At 41.5% G+C, this 16,055-nt stretch overlaps 1 protein-coding gene across 10 annotated transcripts in view; it reads left to right on the forward strand.

The window, feature by feature from the left end:
* Window positions 1–16,055, forward strand: part of PDE8B (phosphodiesterase 8B) — a 263,697-nt gene that overhangs the window by 239,559 nt on the left and 8,083 nt on the right. For all 10 annotated transcript variants that reach the window (XM_010588229.3, XM_064273434.1, XM_064273415.1 and 7 more), the window contains 3 exons: window positions 10,202–10,419; window positions 11,901–12,021; window positions 14,259–14,426. In XM_010588229.3, coding sequence (XP_010586531.2) covers window positions 10,202–10,419; window positions 11,901–12,021; window positions 14,259–14,426 — 507 coding nt within the window. The remainder of the gene's footprint in view (window positions 1–10,201; window positions 10,420–11,900; window positions 12,022–14,258; window positions 14,427–16,055) is intronic.

The raw sequence follows: 16,055 nt of genomic DNA on the forward strand, positions 1-16,055 counted from the left end.
AGATTTATTCCTAAGTATTTTTATTTTGGGGCTATTTTAAATGTTATTGTTTTCCTAATTTCCCAAGTTCTCTTTGTTGGTGTATAGGAATCCAGCTGATTTTTGTATGTTGATCTTGTATCCTGCTACTCTATTGATTCTTTCTATTAGTTCCAGTAGTTTTCTTGTGGGGTCTTTGCTGTCCTCTACATATAGTAGCATATCATCTGTGAATAGGGGTAGTTTTACTTCATTTCCAATTTGGATGCCCTTTATTTTTTCTTGCCTTATTGTTCTAGCTAGGACTTCCAGTACAGTGTTAAATAGGAGTGGTAATAAAGGGCATTCTTGTCTTTTTTGTGTTCTCAGGGAGAATGCTTTCAGGCACTCTCCATTGAGAATGGTGTTGGCTGTTGGTTTTGTATAGATTCCCTTTTTTATGTTGAGGAATGCCCCTTCTATTCCTATTTTATTGAGAGTTTTTATCAGGAAAAGGTGTTGGACTTTGTCAAATGCCTTTCTGCATTGATCGAGATGATTGTGTGATTCTTTTATCTGTGCGGTGGATTACGTTGATTGATTTTCTAATGTTGAACCATCCTTGTATATTATGTATGAATCCTACTAGGTCATGGTGTATTTTTTTTTTTTTTTTTTATAAGATGCTGAATTCTATTGGCTAGAATTTGTTGAGAATGTGTCAACTTCATGAGAGCTATTGGTCTGTAATTTTCTTTTTTTTCGATGGTGTTTTTGCCTGGTTTTCATATCAGGGCTATGCTGGCTTCATACAATGAATTCAGAAGTAGTCCTTCCTTTTCTATGCTCTGAAATAGTTTGAGTAATACTGGTGCAAGCTCTTCTCTGAATGTTTGGTAGAATTCTCCAACGAAGCCACCCGAGCCAAGGGTTTTTGTTGTTGTTCTTGGAAGTTTATTATTACTTCTTCAATTTCTTCTCTTCTTAGGGGTCTGTTCAGATTTTCTATCTCAGTTTATATCAGTTTAGGTGGGTAGTGTGTTTCTAGAGGTTCGTCCATTTCCTGTAGGTTCTCAGATTTGTTGGAGTACAATTTTCATAATATTCAGTTGAGTCTTTTGTAATGTCCCCCATCTCCTTTCTTATTTGGGTTATTTGCTTCCTCTCCTTTTTTTCTTTTGTTATTTTGGCCAATGGTTTGTCATTTTTGTTTGTTTGTTTGTTTTCAATCTTTTCAAAGAGACAGTTTTTGGTCTTGTTAATTCTTTCTTGTTTTTCTGTACTGTATTTCATTTATTTCTACTTTAATCTTTATTATTTCCTTTCTTCTGTTGCCTGTGGGCTTCATTTGCTGTTCTCTTTCTATTCGTTCAAGTTGTAGGGCTAACGTTTTGGTTTTGGCCCATTCTTCTTTTTTGATGTGTGCATGTATTGCTGTAAATTGCCCACTGAGCACTGCTTTTGCTGTATCCCAAAGGTTTTGGTATGATGTGTTTTCATTCTGGTTTGATTCTAGGAATTTTTTGATTCTCTCTTTGATTTCTTCTATTACTCAGTTTTTTTTTTTAGCAAAGTGTTATTCAGTTTCCATTTGTTTGATTTTTTGTTCTTCCTGTTGATTTCTACTTTTATGGCCTTATGATCAGAGAGACTGCTTTGTATTATTTCAATGTTTGAATTTTTTGAGTGTTGCTTTGTGGCCTGAAGTGTGGTCTGTTCTGGAGAGTGTTCCATGTGCACTGGAAAAGAATGTATACTTTTCTGCTGCTGAGTGAAGTGTACTATATATATCTACGAGGTCAAGTTGGTCAATGTGGCCTTTAGATCTCCTGTATCTTTGCTGAGTTTCTTTCTGCATGTTCTGTCCTTTACCAAGAGTGGTGTGTTGAACTCTTCTACTATCATCATGGAATTATTTCTCTTTTCAGTGATTTTAGAGTTTGTTTTAAGTGTTTTGGAGCCCTGCCATTGGATGTGTAGATATTTGTTAGGGTTATGCCTTCTTGGTGGATTGTTCTTTTAATCATTATATAATGTCCTTCTTTGTCTTTTATGGTTGATTTTGCCTTAAGGTCTATTTTGTCTGAGATTAGTGTTGCCACTCCTGTTCTTTTTTGGTTACTGTTTGCTTGACATATTTTTCCATCCTTTAATTTTTAATATATTTGTCTTTGTGCCTAAGGTGTGTCGCTTGTAGACAGCATGTTGATGAGGTGTGTTTTTTTTTTTTTTTATTATTCATTCTGCCACTCTCTGTCTCTTTACAGGTGCATTTAAGCCATTTACATTCAGTGTGATTACTAATAAATATGAATTCATTACTGTCATAGTGTGCTTTTTTTTTTTTTTTTGTGGTGCTGACATTTTCTTTGTTCCTCTTACTCTTCTATGCCGAGTTCGTTTGTGGTTTTTCTCTTCTTTTATTACTATATTTGGTGTTTACTGTGTTTTTATATTTTTTCTTTTGATAAGTAGGTTTGTTTACTTTCTTTGTGGGTACCTTGAAATTTACCTTTATCTTCCTAAGTTTGAACAAGATTTTGTTTGATATCGCCTGTACTTCCTTTCCATTTGAAAGTTCTATACCTATACCATTTATCCCCCTTTTTATTGTTTTGACGTTGTCATCATTTACAGATTGATGTCTCTAGTTCCCTGTTTCAAGTTTTTTAGCTTTGTTTTATTATTGAGAGTTCTTTACCTAAGTTGGTATCTGGTGATGCTGTCCTGTGTCTTAGACTCTGGTTGTTCTCTGATGTCGTTAATTCTCTAAATGAAGGACTCCTTTTAATATTTCTTGTAAGTTTGGCTTGGTTTTTATGAATTCCCTTACTTTCTATTTATTGGTTAATGTCCTAATTTGCCATCATATTTGAGAGAGTTATTCTTGGTTGGCAGGATTTTTTTGTGTGTGTGTCTTTTAAGGTTTTACATATGTCATCCCATTGTCTTCTTGCCTGCATAGTTTCTACCAAATAATCAGATTAGTCGTCTTTTTTCCTCTTTGTATGGACTTTGCATTTTTCTTTATTTATGTGATGGATTACATTAATGGTTTTTCTGATATTAAACCAGCCTTGCATACCTGGTATAAATCCCACTTGATCAGGGTGAATTATTTTTTTGATGTGTTGTTGGATTCTATTGGCTAGAATTTTGGTGAGGATTTTTGCATCAATGTTCATGAGGGATATAGGTCTATAATTTTCTTTTTTCGTAATGTCTTTACCTGGTTTTGGTATCAGGGAGATGGTGGCTTCATAAAATGAGTTGGATTTTTTTGTCTTTAGTTTTAGCAAGCATGATCATGGTATGTCTTGGTGACTTTCTTTTGAGGTCTATCCTATATGAGGTTCTTGGAGGTTCTTGGTCAGCTTTCCTTCTTTCATGATATTTGGGAAGTTTTCTGCCAGCAAATCTTCAACAACCTCTCTGTGTTTTCCATTTTCTCCCCATTCTGGAACTCCAATCACATGTGAATTTTTGCTCTTGATTGTGTCCCACATAATTCTTAGGTTTTCTTCATTCTTTTGTCTGATTTTTCCTCAAAGTGGTGTCCATGGATTTGTCTTCAGTCTCACTGATTGTCTTCCATTGTTTCAAGTTTGGTCCTAAAATCTATTGATTTGTCCGTTTCTGAAATTTTGTTTATTTTTTAGATTTCCAGTTGCTGTTTTTGTATGATTTATAATTGTTTATTTATTCTGTCATTTTGTTCTTGTTTTATTTTCCTAAACTATTCTATTGCTTTGTATGTTTTCCGTGATTTTTTTTTTTCCCTTAGACTTGTTTGTGTTTTCCTTGATCTCTTTCCTAATCTTTTGGAGAGCCCTAAATATTCGTCTTTTGAATTCCATATCAGGTAGTTCCACTGCCTTTTCTTCTACCAGAAGGTTACCTGATTGTTTTTAATCATTTGCTAGAGCCATCTTGTCCTGCTTGTTTATATATTTTGATGTTGTCTACTGTCTCCATGGCATTCAGGTTTTTTTTTTTTTTTTATTGATTGATTGTATGTTTGTTTTTTTCATCTTGCTTTTTTATGTCAGGGCAGGCGGGCGATGCGTGCTTGGCTGCTTGCTCATCTGTGGATGCAATAGCTCCTACCACCTTGTCTGGGTGGTTGTGGCAGCAGCAGGAAGGGCAACCTCACTTTGCTGTTCACTGGTTTAGTGAAGTGGCTGAGGGTGGACTGGATGGCACTGTCTGCCTTCTGATATTGGTGTATCCAGTGGCATGTGAGTGTTCATAGCCCCTTGCCATATGGTTGGGGGTGTGTGACAGGCAGTGGTATGGGTTCCCTCCCCAGCGTTCAGCAGCTGGTTGAGTGGTGGGTGGGGAAGGGCAGTGCAGACCCAGTGCAGCAGCATGCCTGAGTGCCAGGGTCACTCTAGCCACTGCGGTGCGGTGGATGCTGGTAGGAAAGGGGGGAGGTGGCATGTGGGGCTAGGTGGCAGGGAGAAATAAAAGAGAGAGAAAGAAAGAAAGAAAAAAAGGTGAGGCACAGTAGCAGCTGGCAGGTGGTGGCAGGGTGGAAACGGGCCAACAGGAAGGAGAAGGTGGTGGCATACAGGGCTAGGTGGAAAGAAGAAAAAAATAAAATAAAAAATAAATGGCTGTACAGTGGAGGCCAGAGAGTGGAGGTGGGGTAGACCCAGGTGCCAGCAGGAAGAAAGGGGAGGTGACATACGGGGCTAGGTGGGAGAAAGAAATGGCAAAAGTGAAAGAAAAAAATGAAAAAATGGCAGGATGGCAGGAGCCTGTGGGTAGAGGCGGGGTAGACCCAGGGCAGTGGTGGGCCAGTGGCTCTCTAGCTGCTGCAGCATGGCAGGGGTTTGGTGTAAGGTAGGGAGAGGTGGTATACAGGGCTAGGTGGGAGGGAGAAAGTGAAAAAAAAGAAACAAAAATGGAGGCACAGTGGGAGCAGGCAGGTGGGGTTCAGGTGAACCTGGGGTGGTGACAGGCCAGAGGCTGTCTGGACATGGCAGTGTGGTGGGGGTCTATGGGAATGGGGGAGTAGGTGTACAGGGCTAGGTGGAAGGGAAAAAGAAAAGGAAGAAAGGAGGAGGGGAAGCCACATGGTGGGATGGGATGGAAAAGGCAGGGGGCTTATACTGTGGATTTTGGTGGTGGGGGCCACCATGCTGAAGGGGTTCTTGCTGCTACTCGCCAGAATGGTGAGAGGTGGCATCATGGATTGAATTATATCCCCCTAAAAGTTCTTTTTTTAAAAGTGTGTGTATCAATTTGACTGGGCCGCGATTCCCGGTATCCTGTGATTTTCCTATATGTTGTAAATCCAGCCTCTATGATGTTAATGGGGGTGGATGAGCAGCAGTTGTGTTAGTGAGGCAGGACTCAATCTACAAGATTGGATTGTGTCTTGAAGCAGTCTCTTGAGATATAAAAGAGAAAAGCGAGCAGAGAAACGGGGGGACCTTACACCACCAAGAAAGCAGTGCCGGGAGCAGAGCACATCCTTTGGATCCACGGTCCCTGTGCAAAAGAGCTCCTCCTCCAGGGGGAAGATTGATGAGAAGGCTGACAGAGAGAGAAAGCCTTCCCTGGAGCCGATGCCCTGAATTCGGACTTTTAGCCTATTTTACCGTGAAGAAATAAATTTCTCTTTGTTAAAGCTATCCACTTGTGGTATTTCTGTTACAGCAGGACTGGATAACTAAGACAGAATTTGGTACTGGGTAGGGTGCTGCTCTAACAGATACCTAAAATGTGGAAGTGGTTTTGAAACTGTGAATGGATAGAGGACCAGCAGCAGCAGAGGCCCAGCTACAGCAGAACCAGTGCCAGACAGTGCTAGAGCCAACCCAGGGAGCAAGAGAACTGAGGGCCTGTGTGCAGGAGGCTTCCTGGCAGATGGGGTGCCTCCAGGCACTTATTGGTGGAGCTAGGCTTGCCAACCCCCAGAGCAAGAGAGCTGAGTGCTTGTGCACAAGAGGCTTTCTGGAGGAGTGGGGTGCCTCCAGGCACTTACTGGTAGAGCTACTGAGCTTTGGAACAATTGTCCCAAGAGGGCAGATGTGGGTGTGAGGTTCGAGGAGCTGAGAGACCAAGAAGCAAGGAAGCAGAAGCTGAAAGAGACAAGGAGCACAAGAAGCCAAGCTGCCTCAGTCTCAAAAGGTATGGCCATGACCTCAGGGGTTTCAAAGGGTGGAACAATGGCCTCTGGTGTTTCTAAGGGTGGAGTTACCACTCATATGGACTAGAAGAATGGTGCCCCTAAAGCCGAAGGAGCCGAGTTGCTTCCCAATGGGCCTGGAAGGTGGAACTGAAGCCCGGAACCAAGGAGTCTCCACTCAGAATCTGGAGAGTGTAGCCAATACCTGGCTAGAGTCTGGAGGGCAGGGCCATTGTGTGAATTGTCTCAGAGAACAGAGAATTATTTTCACAGCCTTGAGGGCTAATGTAATGTGTTCTGCTGACTTGCTTGGTGCCTGTTATCCCTTCTTTTCCTCCAGTTTCCTACATTTTGTAATGGAAATGTCTAGCTTGTGCCTATTCTGCCATTATACCTTTGGAAGCAAATAACTTATATTCTAGATTTCATAAATGGAGAGAAGTTTTTGGATTTTGGACTTAGAGTTAAGACTTTTGTTATGATGGAGTGAATATGTTTTGCATGTTGCAAGGGTGTGATTTTGGGGGGGCCAAAGTGTAGAATGTCAGAGATTGAATTATGTCCCCCCAGAAATGTGTGTTATCAGTGTGGCTGGGCCATGATTCCTGGTATCATGTGATTTTCCTATATGTTGTAAATTCTGCCTCTATGATGTTAATGATGGTGGATGGGTGGCAGCTGTGTTAGTGATGCAGGACTCAATCTACAAGACTGGATTGTGTCTTGGGGCAATCTCTTGAGATATAAAAGAAAGAAGGGAGCAGAGAGATGGGGGACCTCATACCACCAAGAAAGTAGTGCTGGAAATAGAGTGCATCCTTTGGACCTGGGGTCGCTGTGTAGAGAAGCTCCTAGTCTGGGGAGAAGATTGATGAGGCCAACAGAGACAGTCTTCCTCTGGAGCTGATGCCCTGAATTTGGACTTTTAGCCTACTTTAATTTGAAGAAATAAATGTCTCTTTGTTAAAGCCATCCACTTGTCACGCAGCACTAGATGACTAAGACAGGTGGGAGGGCATGTTTCTCTGGTTACCAGGTGCTCTGACACCTGTCGGTAGCTCTGTGAAGTTACCTTCCCATACTCCCTATCTGAGGTTGTTGCTGGCTGTTTTGCAAGATGGTGATGCTGTGCTGTGGTAGTTGGCAGGGGACCTCCACTCCATATCTCTCCTTGTTCTCTGTTTTCCATCAGTTTCTTCATCCATTTGGTGTTTGATCTAGCTTTTTAGTCCTTTATTTGATGTTTAGGGTTTCAGGACTGACATTTGTATCTGTTTTACTTAGTTTTTCAAGTCTTTGCTGTAGAGAGATGGGATGGTGAGGCTGCCTAGGGCACAATGTTGGCTCCACCTCCTCATGACTTGTAAAAGTGCCACTTACATTGAGTTTTTGCCTTGATTCAGTGTAAGCTGGAATGAAAGGCATGTCTCATACCATGCTACTTGTGTTTTCTACCCCCAATTACTTTAATCTGTTTTATTGAAGAATTTAAAAATAATCAGCCCCAAACTCCAAGTAGGATTGAACTTTCTGCAGGAGCACTAGCTGTAGGTCCACAGTTTGGACCCCATGGGTCCTCACTGCACAGGTGGAATCAGTGAAGGTGGAGCCCAAATTGGGGCAGTTCTGGGTCCTGAGCTTAGATAGCTGACTTCACCTGCAGGTGTCCATGGCCTCTCCTGGATCAGCAGTGAAATGGGGCTAAGCATGCTGCTTACCTTGAACACTACAGAGTCAATCTCTGAGAAGAGCTGAAAAGAATAACATCTACTGCTGTCCCTGCTCAGGAAACCTGGTCCTGTGGGTGGGGACCAAGCCAGGATTGCTCACCAGCTCCATGAGGTCAGGATTAGAACTGAAAATGGCTCCCTTTTGGTAGGGACAGAGCTTTCAGGAAAGCCCTTTATAATCTAAACGAACAGAATCATGCAGCCTAGTGACCAGTCATTGTGTCATTACTTATTTACCCTTGGCCAGGACAGGGCCAAGCTTCAGACTCGCTGGTTGTTACCCGAATAGTGTCTGAGAAGCAGTTTGCAGTTTTTCTTCCCACAAGCTGATGAGAACAACTCTTGGGAATACCAAAAGTTATGTCCACCCCTCTGGCTTTATCTTGAGGAGCTCACTCCCCCTCACTCACCATCTTTCAGCCACAATGACCACTGTAAATTTCCAGAATAAACCACTTTTTTTTCCACTTCAGAGGTTCATATAGGTTGTTCTTTCTGTCTGAGATTCTCTCCCTTGCCACTGTTTGCTGGCTAATTCCTGCCTATCTTTCAGGCCTCAGCATACACTTCCTTAGAGAAACCATCCCTGATTCCCTATGGTCCTGTGTTGTCCAGTATGGTAGCCATTAGCCATGTGTGGCTATTTAAATTTAACTAAAATTAACTAAAAAAACTCAGTTCCTCAGTTGCAGTAGCCACATTTCAAGTGTTCAGTAGCTACATGTGACTAAACAAACAAACAAAAATTCCATTGCCGTCGACAGAGACCGATTACCCCATGAGCACTGGCTTAATTGTGCTTACTTACTAGTGTGTAACGCACAATTTCACATGGATTTCACCACATCCCATGGGAAATTATGCACTACAGATTAGTAAGCAAACATAATTAAGCCAGTGCATACCTTGCTCATGGGGTAATCTATAGTTAGTGCCTTCTTTACTATAAACTGACCCGTATCATTCTTACTGGTTAATCCACCCCTGGCCGCTGAAACAATTCAGATTCATGGCAACCCTATGTGTGTCAGAGTGGAACTATGTATAGAGTTTTTAGTGGTGAAGGCCTTTCAGAAGTATATCACCAAGCCTTTCTTCTGAGGTTCCTCTGGGTGGATTCAAACTGCCAGCCTTTTGGTTAGTAGCCAAGCGTTTAACCATTTGCACCACTCAGGGACTCCTACATGTGACTAGGGCTGACCATAATGAACAGCACAGATATAAAACATTTCCATCATCACAGAAAGTTTAATGGACAGGACTGTCCTAGACTAGATCAGGCCCCATGGTTACACATTCAAAACATCTTTCTTTCTTAGCACCTCCCACAGTAATTTCCTTCTATTTGTGTCTGTGGTTTTTTGTTTTTAGTTTTTTTGTGCTTCTTCCTCTAGAATATAAACTCCCACTGAGGCAGAGACATGCCTGTATTATTCATCACTATAGCTCCAGCATGATGCATGGGAACTGGCCCCCAGTAGGCACTGGAAGAATTAATGAAGTATTTCTTATGTAATGGAAACCCTGGTGGCATAGTGGTTAAGTGCTATGGCTGCTAACCAAGAGGTCGGCAGTTCGAATCCTCCAGGCACTCCTTGGAAACTCTATGGGGCAGTTCTACTCTGTCCCATAGGGTTGCTATGAGTCGGAATCAACTCGACGGCAGTGGGTTTGGTTTTGGTTTTTGGTTTCTTATGTAATAGTAGCCCATTTGATAGCTTTCTTCTGAATTTGCAAGCTAAGAAAATATTTGTCTCCCCTGATGCTCTGGTTTGTCTTTTATTATATGGAACTTTATAAACTTGGTTTCCCTTTTTGCCCTTGCTGCCAGCTAGCCCAGAGCTGAATTTTGCTCTCAGCTGCAAGAGCACCCTTAGTCTGGGTTTCCCTGATGAAATTATTCTTTTTCTTGATCCTTTTTAACTGCTTGGCTTTAATCCTTTTACATCTGTGTAATTACTTTTGTATCTGTGACATTTATTGCCAGCACTCTCAAAATCTTTTCAGTAGGCAAATAAATAATATTTGTTATCATAGGTCATTTCTGCTATATCTGCACATAGACAAAAGTCATGGCAATACCACATGGCAGGCAATTCAAAAGACCTATTTGGCTTCTTCTGCAGAACTGGTGCAAAAGCTGTATCTCAGATTTCCATTTCCCTCCAGATATTCCACAGCTCAGCAAGGTCGTTAGGTGATGTGTTCTAGGTAGCCTTTCAACTTTTAGGAAGCTGGAGAAGGCTCAGTGGGCTAAGACAACATTCTGACAAATCCTAACTCTCCTGGACCCTCCCCTCCTAAGAGGCAGAGAGGGATGTGGGTCTCAGGCCTCTCTCAGTGAGTAATGCTCAATTTTGCCTCTCTCTTACTCCAGGGAAGCCTAGATCAGCTGGATGAGGTGGCAGCACTGATTGCTGCCACAGTCCATGATGTGGATCACCCAGGAAGGACCAATTCCTTCCTCTGCAATGCAGGCAGTGAACTCGCTGTGCTCTACAATGACACTGCTGTCTTGGAGAGTCACCACACAGCCCTGGCCTTCCAGCTGACAGTCAAGGACAGCAAGTGCAACATTTTCAAGAATATTGACAGGTTTGTTATGCTTGGGCTCCTGTGCTCAAGTTAGTGAAGCTTAAATGGGAAACAGTTTTCCCTAGCTTCTCTGAGTACTTTAGCTGTCTCTCTGAGGAAAGGGGAAGAGCAAGGAAAATAGTTGTACCATTTTATCAGATAAAATAATACCAGCTGCTGGCGAGTTCATTCTGACTCACAGCAACCTCGTGTACATCAGGATAAAATAACCTTGCTCTTATAAACTTTACTTTTCAGACTGCTTCTATCTTTTAAAATCTTGTTTGGTCTTCAATGAATTCATGAAAATGTTTTATGTACTGCAAAGTACTATATAAATATTAACTGTAGTAATAATAAGTACAGCAGATATTTTTATCCTCCAAGAAGGACATCCTGACTTCTGTGTAACTCAAGGAAGTTGTATCCTCCCTTTTCTTTCCTCAGTTCAATTTGTGGCCAGCTAAATCCTACCTCATGAAGAAACCATGTTCTACGGGTCCCAGCAGAGCTGCTGAAACCCAAGTGGTTAGGCAGGTATCCCCCCAGCTGCTGCAGTTGCTTCTGGGTGAGAGTTGGCCAAAAATTCACAGATATGAGAAATTCCTCTTGCCTGATAGTGACCCTGCAGTTGGGCTATAGGTGTTTTCCACACAGAACCAGCCAGGTAGATCAGTAAACTCCTGGGAGAGTGCAGTGTACAGAGAAAACAGCTCACTAGGGCCTCAGGACCACCTGTCAGTATGAACCTATCAGTTTGGCATCCAGAAGTCTGGGAAAATAGGAAGACCAATTATTGCAGCTTCATCAGTATCATGCAAGAACTGATTTTAAAACTTCTGGAGAAAGAACTTTTTCCAATAGCCAATTTTATTCAGCTCCCCATTCTGGCTCTTAAAGTTAGATGATAATAATTGGTCAGTAATTTGGGGCAGAGTTGTTGCTTCATCAATTACAACTTCTATCTATCTATCTAGTTTTTTTCTTTTTTTTTTTTTAGTTGCAGCCTAGAGAATTACTTATATTAATAGGAAAACATTCTTCCAGCGCCATTATCAAAAGAAATCGTGACAGCTCTATGCAATAGGAATCACTGTGTCTGTACTGAATGCAATGGGGCAGCTTATTGGGTTGCTGTACCAGCCTTGTAGGGAAGAACTTCTCATTTCTTTCTACCCATTTTGATGTTGCTAAGGGAAGGGAGAAGGGAATCATCTTGTAAAATAAGTACCCACCATGTGATACGCACTTTATTTTTTTTTAATACCCATAAATCTATGAGTAAGAGTCAGCTATCGTGGGGAAAAATGGAACAGTTTCTACAAATTCTGGTTCAGTAGGCAGACGAGCAGGTAAGCTTCCCTTGTGATTTACACTCATTTCTTAGCTCTGTGCCCCCCACCTTCCTCCTAGAATATGGGAAGTGTGGTAAAATGTTATCAGAACCGTTCTAATGCTGGACATAATGTGAACAAGGCCCTTTGTCTTCTGGTTATTTTTAGGAACCACTATCGAACACTGCGCCAGGCTATTATTGACATGGTCTTAGCAACGGAGATGACAAAACACTTTGAACATGTGAACAAATTTGTGAATAGTATCAACAAACCAATAGCCGCTGAGGTAAGCATTTCATATGTAATAAGATACATCAGAGTATATTTCTATGAGAGTCTACTCTGGCCTCAATTCTCTCTCTCTTAAATACAAGGTGGTTATTTGCTTGGAGTTGGTAAAGAAGGGCGGCAGGGCTAAAGGTACTGGCCACTTGTTTTCCTTTGGAACAAGAATAGATTGACAGCATCTACAGCAACTCTGAGCTCCTGGGAAGAAAAGCCCTGAGATAAAGCTAATAGGGACAAAAGGATTTAGGCCAAAGAATGATGGAAGGAGGCACACACAAAGAATAGGACAGAAATGGTGGTTTTAGGGGATCCCAAGCCTTTTAAAATTACCTGTTCTTTGATCTTTTGGGAGACCTCAAAGTTGGAGATTGTTTTAAAGAACAATATTCCTGCCGATGCACATTAAAAGAATAGTTTAAATCAAAAACATAAATTTTCTGTAATTGCTGGATTAAATATGTATAGTGATTCATATCCGTCAGGGGAAAAAATACTTTCCATTTATTGAGTTATGTTTGTGAATTCAAAAACACCAAATCACCAAATCTGTATTTTATTCCACAGATTTCTATATTATCATTTTCAGGACATTCTGTTGTTTTTACTAGTTGCCATGAAGTTAGCTCCAACTGATAGTGACCTTATATATAACAGAACAAAACGTTGCCAGGTCATGACGCATCTTCATGACTGTTGGTATCCAGGGAATTCCAAGTCAGTGTAATTTCAAGTGATGGCCACATAGAAGTAAAGCTTTGCAAGTTCTTTTCCTTTTTAAAACTTACTGGTGTACCTTGAACCTGGCTTAAGGTCCCTAAAAATTTGGGTTTTAGGAATATGGGACAGAAAGTTCACATCTGTATTGTTTAAAATGAGATCAACTGTCTTCTGAAACCAGGTCAGCTGTCTTCTGAAACCATGAAGCTGTTCATAGTCCCATAAAGGTCATTCTTGTTGAGCTGATAAGTGAATGAAGAATTGTCTTAAAAGTAACTTGGAAAAAAAAAAAAAGTAACCTGACAAATAAGGAGACTGTAGGACCCATCACATGACCAGCCTAGGTGGAGCAACAGCACCCACCTCCCCTGTGTTCACCCTCACCTCCCAGGGATTCCACAGAACAATGCTAGGACCCTCTCATTCACACAGGACTTACGGGAACAAGGACCCGAGGAGTTAAAGAATTATACAGAAGCAGTAGAATTTAGAATTGGAAAGATCATCTTAGGATGACCGCGTAAGCCCCCAACTTTGTGTTAAGATTTATTATTTACCACAGTGTCTATAGCAGGCAGTATTTTCCAGTAGTGTGCAATAGAAACCACAACCTTCAGGACATATTCTGCCCATTGACTATTTAACAAATAGGTCCAGTCTCAAAACAATCAAAAACTCTTAAGTGTTGAAGTCTACCAGCTGGCAGAGCTCTGGAGAGCTAATAAACTTTCACATGATCAATGTGATAGTATCTTTGAAAATAGAGAATAACAATTTTCCAGGTTCTGTATAACTGTCCCATTATTGCATTTATTTAAGCCTACTGACCTATCTGGCGACGTGGTTCAGGACCACTGACATCTATCACTAGATATGTACAGGTATCTGACCAGTCCTTTTAAACATGGCTGAACATACCTGCTCCTGCTGTGGCCCAGTTCTGCTCCTAGTGCCCCTAACTTATATGACTCACATTCCCCCATCACCCAGTCCAAAGAACTGCCAGGAAAATTCATGAGAAGACACACGGGCAAGTGAGAAGGGGTGGGATATAAGGTCACAGGAGAGGGAACAGGCAGGCATAATTAGTAGTATGTGCTATTCTCCCATATTTATTAAAGAAATGCAAAGTCTCATTTTTATACATTTTCTGATAAAACTGAGAAAAGCCTTCCTTCTTTAAGATTACATACCAAACTGCTTAAAAACTAGTTGTAGCAGTTACTGCTAGGGAAGAGGATGGAAGTGAGGGATGGATGGGTGGTGACAGCAACATTCACCTTTTAAAAATCTGTATTTTTTCCCCCTTGGTTTGTTTATTGTTATTGCTGTTGCTTTTTTACAGCAAGTATCTATCAGTGTATTACACATAGAATTAAGGAGATGCAAAGCCATCCTCTGCTCTGAGTCTCAATCACACCGAAGTGTGCCTGGGCAGTCACCACCTGTCTGGTTAGTAGCTGTAGTAGACATCACCATCATCTTCAAACAACCCTGATCTGACAATCTGTTTTTCAGATTGAGGGCAGTGACTGTGAATGCAACCCTGTTGGGAAGAACTTTCCTGAAAACCAAATGCTGATCAAGCGGATGATGATTAAGTGTGCTGATGTGGCCAACCCATGCCGCCCCTTGGACCTGTGCATTGAATGGGCCGGGCGGATCTCAGAGGAGTATTTTGCACAGGTGAGCTGCCTCCCTAGGAGAATGAGCCCAGGGTTAAAAAAAAAAAAAGTTACTCTCCAGCAGAGTAACTTTCTATCAATTAGTAAACTTCTCTTCCCTGTTAGGAAACAGCTCACTCCTCCTACTTAGAGGAGACTTTTGGTTCCCTCAAGGGACTGACTGGTGTGGCTGGTGATGTTCTCACTAACCAAAGCCTCTTTCAGGTCAAGGAAGGTAGATTGAGCCTTTGGAAGTATCTTTTCCTCCTCAAATTGTTGGATCCTGAGCTCCTACAAAAACTGAAAAGTCATCCATGTATTCACTAGGTCATTATTGAGTGTCTCCATGGTGCATTATGGGGAACACAGATGTAAGACACATCCCTGCCTTTGGGTAGTTCACAATCCAGTTGGGACATGTAGACATAAATAGGTCCACACATTGGAGAAGAGTGACAAGTAGTTCTAAAAAGGTACAACGTTAAGTGCTAAAGGAGTTGAGAAAGATTTACTCTATTATAAAAGGGGGGCTCTGCAGATGTGATGTTAGAGCTGGTTTTTGAAGGATTTTGAAATGCGGAAATAGGACAGAACTTTCTGAAAGAATGAAGCAAAATTAGTGAGGTGAGAAAATAGAATTTTTATATGAAGGGAGCAGCAATATTTAGTTCCGTTTGACTATGGCTGCGTAAAGAGTTATAGGTGGTCAGAAAATAGTAGATAGCAAGACACCATTTGAAAAAGTCCCTACTTTCAGAGAATAGGCTCTAAGGCTAATGTGTGTGTGTGTGACAGACAAAAAAAACAACAGGTAGGTGCTGACATGCAAAGAGCTGCAAGTACTGAATTTTGAAGGGTCTCTGTGGCTGGAATGTACCACTGCAGCAGGGTAATTAACTGATGATGCCTAGATTGGTTGGGAGGCCGAATGGCCACCTGAGGACTCAGTACATTAACTACACCTTTCAAGCCTGACAAGAAAGCACCTGAATTGAAGTATGTCAGGTAGTCCAGAAAAGAAAAGGGAGAGGGTAAAAACAAACTACTCCTCTAACTACAGTAGTTACTTTAAGGCTACTTGATCAATTGACCTGAAATGAGGGACCTGAGCCAAAAGCTTGTACCCAAAAAAACCAAACCCGCTACCTTCGAGTTGCTTCCAACTCATAGCAACCCTATAGGACAGAGCAGCACTGCCCTATAGGGTTTCCAAGGAGCAGCTGGTGGATTCGAACTGCCAACCTTAACCACTGCATCATTAATGGGCTTCCCAAGACCCACAGAGAGGACGTGAAATCCTGTTCCCAGTGAATGGGGAATGGTAAAAAATAATCACTTGTAAGTTTTTGATATAAGCTCCCTGTTCAGATGTCCATGTCCCCAAAATGAATGTATTGATGTTCACAAGCCAGTGTAACCTAAAAATCAAAAGATACAAATTCTTCTGTTGGCTAAGACCTCTAATCTAGCCTCTGGTTCAACACTATCACCAGGAAATATGGATCTTAGTATTCAGCTTAGTGAGTATGGCCTTATGCATGTGAATATATACTGTAATGTGCATAGTACTCAGAACTACACATACATCTAGGGAGCTGCAGTACATGTCTACTACAGTGGTTCTTAAGCCAGGGCTACATGTCTGACTCAT

Source organism: Loxodonta africana, chromosome 2 (assembly GCF_030014295.1).
Source record: "Loxodonta africana isolate mLoxAfr1 chromosome 2, mLoxAfr1.hap2, whole genome shotgun sequence".
Classification (NCBI taxonomy): domain Eukaryota; kingdom Metazoa; phylum Chordata; class Mammalia; order Proboscidea; family Elephantidae; genus Loxodonta; species Loxodonta africana.